The 12,352-nt window shown below is 35.7% G+C and overlaps 1 protein-coding gene across 5 annotated transcripts in view; it reads right to left on the reverse strand.

The window, feature by feature from the left end:
* Positions 1–12,352, reverse strand: part of GRM7 (glutamate metabotropic receptor 7) — an 827,189-nt gene that overhangs the window by 262,617 nt on the left and 552,220 nt on the right. For all 5 annotated transcript variants that reach the window (XM_011372553.1, XM_011372552.1, XM_023538035.1 and 2 more), the window contains one exon: positions 7,331–7,531. In XM_011372553.1, coding sequence (XP_011370855.1) covers positions 7,331–7,531 — 201 coding nt within the window. The remainder of the gene's footprint in view (positions 1–7,330; positions 7,532–12,352) is intronic.

The following is a 12,352-nucleotide window of genomic DNA, read 5'->3' on the forward strand; positions in this document are numbered from 1 at the left end:
CAATTATTTTGGCAGATTTAGATGAAGTCAATTTAAAAAGGCTAATAAATTTATTGAGAATATGTTACAAAGAGAAAAAGAAGGAAAGAAAGAAAGAAAGAAAGAGAAAAGGAAAAAGAAAAGAAAAAAGGAAAAGGAAGGAAGGAAGAAAGAGAAAGAGAAAGAGAGAGAGAAAGAGAGAGAGAAAGAGAGAAGGAAGGAAGGAAGGAAGGAAGGAAGGAAGGAAGGAAGGAAGGAAGGAAGGAAACAAACAAGCAAACAAGATATACATCTTTTGAAAGTTGGGTATGAGTGAAAAGTCCCTTAATATTAACTGCATGGAGCAATTGGCAAACCAGATACAGATAATGAAACTGATGAGTTTTGGTTAGTTTCAGCAACAGTTACAAAGGAATCTCACCAAAAGTTTCCTAACTAAGCACTATTTATCTCCTTTTGGCCTCTTGGAAACAGGCTAGATATCAGTGTCTCAGGGTGTGTGACTGTTCTGCCTTTAGGTGAATACTGGATCAACATTCTTTTTAAGAAGTAGTGCTCTACCTCCCACTAAACTGTAGTCTGTGTCTATGAGTCTCTGCCTTGTTCATTGCTTTCAGTTTTATATCTCATGTGAGTGAAATCATATGGTTCTCAGCCTTTTCTGTCTGACTTATTTCACCTAGCATGATAGTTTGAAGATCCGTCAGAGTGAAGAGGGGGTCCAATATATGGTGACAGAAGGAAATTTAACTTTGGGTGATGAACACAGTATAATATACATATGACATATTATTGAATTGTACACTTGAAACCTATATAATTTTATTAACCAATGCCATCCCAATAAATCTAATTTAAAAAAGCTCTATTTTCTGTCTTTTACAAGAAAGTTTACAGATAGTTTTTGAGCTGAAACAAAATCAATGAGAACAGGGGCAGGGTATGTCTTAGGTAAAGAAGCGCTTTTGTGAATTCTGATTATAAATTTAAGACTAATGGTAGTAGAACTCTGTATCTGGTTAGCAAAGTCATTAGCTTCTGCAGAATTTGGGCCAACCGGGCATTTACATTAACAACACAGATGAAAGAAAAACGAAGGTGTGTTAACTGGAAAGAGAGAGTGCTTAAAACAGTAAAAAAAACCAAACAAAAAAAAGATGCCAGCACTTAAGAAGCAGGTGTGATGGTGAAAGTGACTCCACACAAGTGGTCACTCAACACAAGAAAGAAGTTAGAAAAAGGGTCCAATAAGAGGAACAGTATATTGGTTGCAAGAGGCATAAAGTAGCAATCCTGTGATGAAAGTGACAGGATAAGTAGAAAGGAGTCAAAGGGAGAGAGACAATAAAGTGTTAACAAGGCCTCCAAGACCAGCTCAGCAGCACAGTGTACACAATAGGATATCGTAGTTAAACATATATTCAAACTAGATGAACAGGCAATATACTGGGTGCGCTTTGTGCCTTCTTTGCACCACTACCCCTACTCCAGTGCTCCCCCACTGGTCAGTTAATTGTAGATGACTGTTATATGACCTTACTCTGGGGGAGCTCCACTGGTATGGGCCAAATTAGTACACTAATTAAGCATGAGCCTACCCTCAAAGTCCCCACAGTGCAGGAGTACCTCCTCCCAACTGCCAGCACACATGCTGCTCAGGCCAGGACCAGAAGTAGGAGGTTAGAGGGCGGAGCTAGGAGAAACAGAAGGTAAATAAAGTCCTGTGGCCTGTATAAACCCAGCCTTTTGATTTCTGAGTGTACTTGATATGTCCACCTGCCAGCTTGGACTTTCTCCCAAGTGTGCTTTGCTTGTTTTACTTAATAAAATCTCTTTCGTTTGCTATTCTTTGCCTGCTGTCTTTCTTCTCCAGGCATTGGACCTCCATGTGAATCTTTCCTGGGGGACTTAAGGACCCAGCTCCAGACTCTCGTAATGCAGCCATCTAAGTGCTGGTAACAAAAGTTACCTCTACTGGAAGAGGGGATCCAACAATATAGGCAGAACACAGGGGCAGCTAAAGAACTTCATATCATTGAACAACAGTAAGGAACAAGATTTTATGATACTTCTGGTATTAAAAATGAAAACAGAACAAAACAAAACATCAGAACTGTAGTAGGCTGAATAATGACTCCCCAAATATGTCCGTGTCCTAATCTCCAGAACCTGTGAATGTTACCATACATGGCAAAAGAGAATTTAGGTTGACTAAGGATCATAAGATGGGAGAGATTATTCTGAATAATGTGGGTGGGTCCAATATAATCATAATGGTCCTTATAAGTGAGAAGCAGCAGGAGTTGAAGGAAGAAGAAAGAGGTACGATGATGAAAACAGGTTGGAGTGATATAAGGAAGGGATTATGAGCCAAAGAGTACAGATCGCTTTCAGAAGCTAGAAAAGGCATGGAATTCTTCCCCGCCTTTATTATTCAATCTCCCTCTGTGTCTGATTATCACTAATGATACCTTTCTCATAGAGGTAATAAGGATCAAATGTAATTATACACACACACACACGCTTATTTATATACAGATATTATATATATGTATATATATACATATATATAGTATTTAGTTCCATGTCTTTTAAATAATAAATGCTCAAGAGATGTTAATGACCTTTTTTAGTGTTTATTTTTCTCATTGTTATACTTGCTGATATCCCAGGACCAGAGCACGTGCCTTCAGATATATAGACTAAAGTCTTTTCTGATTCACCAGAGTTGTCTCTCCTCACTGGTATCTAATTTAAATTTCTCTATCAGTATAAAACATTTCCCCCGCCCCTCTCCCCTCCCTTACAAAGAGCAGCCTAGAGCCCACTCTCAGAGAGGGCACTGATCTGTGAGCAACATAGCTTTGGTCTCATCGACTTGAGTCAGTGGCTGAATCTGTGTGAGACCAATAGCATCATTTCAATATGTTTCTTCTATTTGTACCTAGACACTATTCTCACAGCCCACAAAGGCATCCACCTGCTTTAACACAATGGGGATCTCTGAAGCCCTCGCTATGTAGGAATCAACACAAGCCTTTCCAGTATAGGGAAAGAGCGGGGAGAAAAAAAGGTTTTCAATATTGGCTTTCTACTTTCAGTGAGCCTTCCGGTATATAAGATCAGACAAAAAATCTGTATTTTACATGTTATTGGTGAGAAAATAATCCTATAATTTTGCAAGAAGACATTAACATTCAGATACCTTTCCTTTCTTTCACATTGGGTCCTAGGATCTATGTTGTGCTTTGCTGTAATTCTACAATTTCCAGTCATTAAGTATTATGGCTTCAGCCTTTCGTAGTCTTTGAGAGAGGAACAATACTGGAGGCCTGGGGCTCCAGAGGATCTCAGGCTAACCAGCTAAATATTCATTGGCATGGGATGTACCATCTAACCGTTTTCCCTTCTTACAATATTTGTTAAGAGAAATGACTTTTGTCATGCCCTTTCCATTCTCGTGAAAATTCATGCTTAAAAAATCAAGACAGAAGAGCTGAATACTTTATCTAAGTGATGACTTGTAATAACATATTGTGTGACTTTGACCTTTTTGATGGATTCTATAAAGCGACTGCCTTATTTCTAGCTTTTCTTTTCCACAACTCTTTTTTAACTCCTTTTCTCTTGAAAGAGAAAAAAGGAGACTGTGTTCAATGAAGTCTATATTTAAAAAAAGATCAAAGAAGTCAAGAGAAGGAAAAGAAGTTATCAAAAGAGAAGTAATCATCTGCAGAAATGTCTATAGGCATCAGGGCTAGAATGCAGGTGCATTAAGGTAAAGGGAACAGGGATACTTGACAAAACAGGATACTGAGAGGATGGATGACAGGATGTACTCAAATCTGAAATCTCCTCTACTAGATGAGAGTATCTGAATGAAAAATCCTTTCTTTCTGGACAGAGAAGGCTATGGAATCTGTGTTGCTCAGGTGACAAAACAGTCCTCTGCATCAACGTATTTACAAGTTTTCTCCTCTCATTTTACCACCCCATGCACAGATTCCAGAAATGCTGCACTGATTTGTATTCTACTTATCCAGTGCTACTCAACAAAACCTCCTAAAACTTCATGCTCCAAACTATAACAACCTGTATTTTGCAATTTGGACAGGCCTCGGGGACAGCACCTCCCTGGTCCACTCATGTTAGTTGGGGCAACTTGAAATTCGCATGCCTGACAGTTGATTCCAGCTGTCAGCTGGGACCTCAATTGGGGTTACGGTCAGAAAACTCACATGTGGCCTGTCTATTTGGCTTCTTGGCTGCCTCCCAACATGGTAGCTGTGTTTGCAATACAGATATCTCAAGAGAATGAGGCAGAAGCTCTATTAACTTACACGCCTTAGAAGTCATATAGTGTCACTTCCACATTAGACACAGCCTCACTCAGATTCGAGGGGAGAGGATATAAATTTCACCACTCAAAAGAAAATTAACTTCATGCTTCAAAAAGAGCACATGATATATGTCATTTTTAGAAAATATACCCCAAACTGATTGTCTTCTGAAAACTAGTAAACAGGTACAGACACACTTCAGATTAAATACTTCACTACGTAGCAATTCTCTAAGATTTTGTATCCAAGACAAGAAATATGTTAAATTTACATCTACAAGTATTGACATCTGGTTAGATGAGCCAACGCAGAGACAACAAAATCAAATTTAGACTCAGGTCATTGCATTCATTTGGGATACAAGTAAAAAGAATAGCTAGAAGTAATGAAAACAAAATTATCCATCTTTTCTCTTGGTGCATAAGAAGAGGTTAAGTACTTGGTGAAGCTGTAAGCAATACTTGCAGGGCATCCTATTATCATTTCTTAAATCGATGCTTTGGTAAATGTGAAGGTCAGAGTTATTAAATTATACTCTATGGGTCTGGAACAATGCTCCTAGGGGTACAGAAAATTTTGTACTGGAGTAACAAAAGAGAACAATTAAGCTTATTGAAATGAAAAAAATAAAAATAAATAAAAATCCTCCAAAAACATGCCAAAGAAAGGCTAAATTTTCCACAATGGACTAGAAAGAGACCTGGTTCTAGATCTATCGCTGTCAGTGAAGTCTTGGACAAATATTTTCTCCTCTCTTGTATTTAATTTCTTTACATAAAAATTAGAAAATTGAGTGAGTGAAAAATGTCAAGTTTCTTTTCACTCCAATAGTTGCTCATTTAGAATAACATGGACTCCACTAATTAAAACTAGGTTTAAAAAACTTCTGAGCCCTGACATCAATGATTGTCATAGTGCCCGAGGAGCCAGAAGTCCACATGGCAGGGAACAAAATCATCAGAGAAAAGGTTATGTTGACCACAGAGCATGACTGCAATGATGACAGACACAACTGGCCTTGCCTGTGAACTCCCACAGAGCCTCCTTTCTAAGATGGAAAAGCAGGAATGGTACAATAAGCCCTTCTTCTCAGACACTTAAAAGGAACAGGCTGAAGAATTAGATGCCCAAGGTACCAAGTGTAACATCATCACTACCTAGATGTGTGGCTTTTGATATCATGATTCTTAATTCTCAGTGAATCAGTTTCCTTAACTTAAAAAAAAAAAAGAAAGAAATAGTATCTAAACTGTGTTGTTGTTTTGAATATTAAATAAGCCAACACAGGTACTTAGCACAGTTTCTGGTACACAGTAGTCATTTGATAAACATACACCATGTCCAGTCAGAAGCTCAATAACTCTGACTCATCAACAGACAAGGCAATTTTGACAAATTAAGTCTACAAGCATTATCCGGAAGAAGAACGAGGGAAGAATTACCAAGAACATTCTCAAAACAATGTTTCTGTTACTCATGTAAGAATGGTCATACATATCCATGAATCAGAATACAAAGCCCAGAAATCGGCCCCAGCATATGTAATTTACTGTTTGATAAATAATGAAATGTATATGTTTTTCTTATATATTTTAGGAGATTCTGTAAGATCAGGAAGAAACTACAAAAAAATAATTTGTAATTAAACTAACTTTCTGGTTTTAAACATGGTCATTTTTGTCTCCATCTGAACTAGAAGACTGTTGATCCCCAAGCTGGCTGTAGTTCATTTCCTCTTCACCCAAATACTAGATAACTCTTGGAAGGTTGATATAATGTTGTGAGTTTAAATGGATTGTTATTTATAAGCAGAGAAGAGAGAAAATTTTCTTTAACCATAATATAATTATCTAAGCCAGGAAATTAATATTGATGTAATATCATTTAAAACTCATCTGCAAATTTTATTAAAATTTCTCCATTGTCTCACTAAGGCCCTTTTTCTGGTATAGGATCAATTAATGTTCCTACATCATGTTTAATAGTCATGTCTCCTTAGACTCTTCTAGTCTAGAATGATTTCTCCATCTGCCTTTCTCATGGTGTGTTTTCTCATAATGTGGATACTTTTGAAAAATACTAGCCAGTTCTTTTGTAAGTTGTCCTTCAATTTGGATTTTTGTTATGTTTCCTTATGATTAGATTGAGGTTGTATATTTTTTGCAATAAGACCTCAAATGTGACGTCATAACCTACCCAAACTATCTTAAGTCTCCATCTGTGTCTGAAAGGCCGGGAACTAGGAGTGCCCATGACTGCAGGCAGGAGAAGATGGATGTCTCAGCTCAAGGCAGATAATTTGCCTTTCTCTGCCTTTTGGTTCTGTTCAGACCCTGAAGGGACTGAATTATGCCCACCCACACTGGGTAAAGCCTTCTGCTTTATTCAGTTCACCAAATCAAAAGCTCATCTCTTCCAGAAGCACCCTCACAGACACACCCAGAAATACTGTTTTACTAGCTATCTGAACATCCCTTTGCCCAGTCAAATTGATTGATAAAATTAAACATCACATGGTATAACAGAAAATTCAATATGGACAGCAATAAATAAACCTAACTCTATTACAAATTAAAAACAGAACCACACTGAGGAGGGCAAGGGAGACAGAAATAAATGCAAGTACTTTTGGAAAACAGTATTTGACTAAATATTATAAGACTGAAGACAAAAAACAACTGTACATAAATAATGTACAATAACTAATAAATTTGTATGTTTTTTCACAGGTCTGAACTTTTTTTCACTGAGGAAGAATTTGACTTCATATAAATGACTTCATATAAAAATCTCTAATGTAAGAAAAGGATAAATCATAATCCTCTAATATATATTTATTCATTCGTTCACTTACTCACTACTCATTCATATACTGATTCAGTCATTTGAAGTTATATAATCAATCAAGTTTTGACACATGCTCAAGAGTAAATAATCGTCCAATATGTAACTTATGAAACAGAATGCCAACACAGGATTACTAAAAGCATAGATGTTTGGAAAAGACTCACCATTGAAATTAACGTTGCGGATGTACTTCAACAACTTCTTGCCCCCAGCTTGTTCCATCTCTGGACAGACACCTCGGTAGTCAGCACAGAGATCCTTGTTCATGTGATGCAGGGCGTGGGCCATAGCATAGACGGCGTCAATTACGAACTGAACTTTCCCCTCTTGTTCATAGTTGGAATCTTTTCCAATTCTCTCCTGTCCTGCACATTAAAACAAGGAACACACACAAGGACCAGTGTTGAGTAGACTGTCTAAATTTGTACTTACTTTCAACTATGCTCTAAGCAAACAATGTTCTGAGGAGTACAACAGTGAAAGCCACATATCCATATGTGACTATCATGTTAGGTAGTTTTTGGTATTTGACTACAAAGTACATCACACTAACCTTTCCAATTAGTATTAGACAAACTTTAGAAGCAGCACTCCAAGGATCACGATGATAGCTTTGTCATAAGCCAACACACTAATCAAAATAGAGTGGCCTCATAGAACCGAGAGATTCCTAGGAGTAGAAGCTGGGCTCCTACATTCAAATCTCCAAAGCTCACTTACTCTAGAAAGGTGAGAGGCCAAAAGGAAAATTAGAGAAGACAAAAGAAACTCCACACTAAACTCGTTACCTTTTATATACCTACTCCACCTCCTGTATTGCTTGATTCAATAGCTGGTAGTTCTGGCAACTCATATATTCGGGCTAGAAAAACGTGTCGTTTTTCATTCTTTCCTGTCTCTCACTTCCTACTCTCACATACGTATATCTAATGAATAGCCAAGTTCTGTCAATTCTCCCTCTGAAGCACTACCAGTTTGGGCCACACTACCAATACCTTATTCATGCGCTCTCGACTCTTGTTAAGATGAAATCTCACCTGTCTCCCTTCATCTATTCATTTCTCTGTGTTCATCTTTCCTACTGCAAATCACCTCACCCCTATGCTCCAAATTCTTCAATGGCTCTCCACTGTCTACAAAACAAAATCCAAACCCTTTCCCCTGACAACTGAGAATACTTATCATGTTGCCTCATCTGCCTAGTAACAATAAAAACTGACATTGATCAAGTGTCCCCTACTGGGTTGAAAGCTTTGCATACATTATTTTTATTTCATTCTTACCTTGTGAGTTAAATATTATTTATCCTCATTATCCAGATGAGAAAGCTGAGCCTTATAGAGAATAAATTATCTTTCCCTGGTTGTTTACAGGTAGAGCAATGATGATGCTCAGGCTTGTCAGACCCCAAAGCTCACATTCTTCTCACTACAGTGGCCTTACCCCACCTTTTCCCTCCACATTTGTTGTTGTAGTTCCAGACAGGTATGGGGATTTTTTTCCCGAATACATCATAAAGGAATGTTTAGCTATCTTTGCTCATCTTCCTTATTTTGCCAGAAATATTCTTCCTTCTTGTTTTTGCCCATCATAATTTCTCTCTCCATGACACAATCCAATGGTGCCCTATGCTTAGCCCTTCAATCACGATTAAAGATTTCTATAAGTTATTTCAAATCTTTATTATAAAATTAACAACAGCACTCTATTTTAATGCTCTAACCATTGGTCTCCTAGACTTTTTTTTTTTCCTCATATGCCCAACACTGAACACAGCATTTAGTGTCTAGACAATACTTGTTTTAAATTATCCATTCATTTAGTACCTGATAGCAGGAACTCTCTTTAAACCTCTTATGCCTCTACAACAAATAATTATCCATAGATTGCATTTCACTTTCACAACGATATTTCCCAAATTGTTTTCTAAAGCACATTTGTGTAGTGAAGAAATAAAAGAAATTCTACAACTCCAATTCCTTCCCCTGAAAAAGAAAAGGTTGCTGATAACTGCTGAGTTAAATATTTTTAGATTTTTTTTTTTTTAACTGGGAGACTTTTTCAGAACGTTTAATATGACAAAGAGTATAATCTCCAAGAAAAAAATTCAGAATTTCCAAATTTACTTGTATTTCTATTTTTCCTTTTCAGAGCATACATTAATATCTCATATACAGACACTTCTATGTTTTACATGCATCTCATTTAAATACCAATCAACCTTATCTCACCTTGTCACTGGACCTAGGCCTTTCAGTGTGTACAGAGTATTTTTTTTAAAATAAAATTCATCATGAATTCATACTGCTTCTTCCTATTCAAATTCAGGACTACCGGGTTTTTTCTAACCTCAATACTGAAACTCATATATCTCTACCTTCTTTTTTTGAAGAGAAAAATCCTGGTTCTTAATGACACCATTATGATTATTCATTCACTTTATTTCATAATATGTAGGCATCGTTTTTAGAGCAATCATGTCTACCAGTCTAAAGAGTGTAGTGTAATGAACAGCCTTGTGTAAATAAGTGCTTTCCAATTTCTGTCTGAATATTTTGGTGATAGACTCTGAGAAGTGGAGTTGTTTTGTTAAAGAGTAAATTCATTTGTGTTTTCACTAAATATTGGCTAATTCCCCTTTAATAGGTTTGCACTGTTTTGCTTTCCCACCAACAAAGGAAGAGACTAATTTCCCCACAGCCTCACTCCCAAAATGTGTTATTAAACTTGGATTTTCTCACATATGTGAAAAAAGCTACCAGTCTATTTTTATTTGCGCTTTTCTTATTTTAGGGGATCAAAAGCAATTCTTGTTTTGTTGAACATCTTTACATATGTTAAAGCCATTGTATATCTTTCTTTATAAACAGTTTATAATCTATCTAGCCAATTGTTATAAGAGGTCGCTGGTCATTTCCTTCTGTTTTTAAAAGTTTTGTTAAACATATTAACTCCTTGAGATTAAGTTGCTATTATTTTTCCCAGTTTTTCATTTTTCTTTACTTTATTTAGGTATTTATTTTCCAAACAAAATTACATGAGGTTTAAAAAATTGTTTTTCTGAAAAAAAAATCATTTTTTTTTCTTATTGCTTTTGAATTTTCAATTGTGGTGGGAAAAATGTCCCTGTTCCCAGAGTATAGAAGATTCCATCCATCTTTTCTTCTAGTAGTATTTTTTAGAGTTAGATCTTTGATCCACTTAAAATGTATTCTGGTGTTCAGTGTGAGGAATAAATCAAAAATTTGTCTTTTTCCACATAGTTATCCAGTTTTCATAACATATAACATATGTCTTCTCTCACTGATTTGAAGTATTACCTTTATTATATAGTAAACTTCCACATGCAATTTGATCTATTTGTGGCTTTAAAAAATCTGTTTTCTTGTTTGGTTTGCCTATTCATGCACCAACACTAGAGTTTCACTTATAAAGGCTTTATAACAGTTTAAAAACTAGTAGAGTTAGCCCCTCTTCAGCATAATTATTCATTTTTTTTTCAAAATTTTCTGATAATTTTTATTTTCTCAAACTTCATTAAACATCTATCTAGCTCAAGGGAAGAAAAAAAAAACCAACCTAACGGTACATTTATTGGTTTATGTTGTGTTTACAATGAACTTAGTAGAATAGAAAGCTTTTTTTATTTTTTATTTTTTTTGATTACAGAAAGCTTTGTGAGAGTAAGTCTTCCGATCTGTGTCTTTCCAATTTGCTCAAGCCTAGATTTGCTTCCTTCAATAGTGTTTTAAAGTTTTTCTGAAATAGGGTTTTGAGTGTTTCTTGGAACGTTAGCCTAAGTATGTAATTTACTTTTGCTATTATAAATATGGTTTTTTCTATGTATTTTTTTCACTGAGTTTTGGTTGTATGCATAAAAACTATTCTTTGTTTTGTTGTGGTTGTATTCTTTTTCCACTATGATGAAAAACTTTAAATAGTGCAAAGCTGAAAGAACTTTACAGTAGATTTACCATTAGATTCTTATATGAAAATTTTACTGTACTTATCTTATAAGATAATTCATTTTCTAATAATCATTTTATAACCTGCTACTTTACAAATTTCTCTTATTTTTTATAGTACTTTAAAAAGGCAATCTTGAAGGCATTATGATCCTTATAAAATATATACTATGAACAAGTTCAGACTAATAATTCAGAAGAATAGTTTCTAAAGTGCATTCATAACGACATCTCAGAAAGAACTTGGAAAATAATTGCAATTTTTTAAATAATAAAATATTTTATTATTTGTGAAACATTGCAGGCTTTATCCCTCTCTTGGAGAGTTACCCGGTACATTAGCATATTAAAAGCTCTTAGAAGACTTAAAGAATACATTTGTCTTTGAGGCTATCAGGACTTGAAAAATATAGCCTTGTATCAAGAAAATAAAAAGTGGCAAGTTTATTTTTAAAAAAAGTTTAATTTTATTTCCCCTAGTGTGACAGGCACACCTGTTTGCCACTTCTGAGTCTCTCTCCGGTTTCTCATTTACCACCCCATCCCCCTTCTCTAACAGAAATCTGGTTCTCTTTCAGATATTGGTGGAGGCCTGTAGGAGTGAGAGGTTTTGGACTTCTCCTGAGCCTCATTGAGTCAATTCTGATTTGTCTAAGCCAACCTAATTTCCTGTGCAAGGGCTGATTTAGGAACAGGCATAAGACTCAATTCCAGCCCATGAGATAAAAGAAAAGAGTCTACTGGGGAACCTCTGAAAAAGTTCATTTGCTCTTAAAAAGAGCTGAACTCAGTTGTATCAAAAGCATCACACACACGCGCACACACACAGTTACTCTAGCCATTTTGTGGTCCTGAGGGAACTACACAGCATTAAAAATGACATCAGAATAAAAATGTGATAGGAATATGAAAATACAATTGAGCTGTGAGTTAGCCAACTATTTTTTAAGTTTATTTGAACACTACACTTTTTATCCATGCATCACTATACAACATCTTAAGGGACTAGCATTAAGCACCCTCTTCCCTGCTTCAAAAGAAAAAACGTGAAATGCAGTTTTAAGAGATATTTGTAATACAGATTGAAGTAGAAAAAAAAGCAATTTCATTTAATTTTCAGTTAAGAGTCACTCTTTAAATCTTTCTGATTAACTGAGGTTTATATTCTTTCCTTGGATGAAGTTCATTCTTTTCATCATGCTTTTCAAAAAAGTCTAAGGT

Source organism: Pteropus vampyrus, unplaced genomic scaffold (assembly GCF_000151845.1).
Source record: "Pteropus vampyrus isolate Shadow unplaced genomic scaffold, Pvam_2.0 Scaffold210, whole genome shotgun sequence".
NCBI classification, from domain to species: Eukaryota; Metazoa; Chordata; class Mammalia; order Chiroptera; family Pteropodidae; genus Pteropus; species Pteropus vampyrus.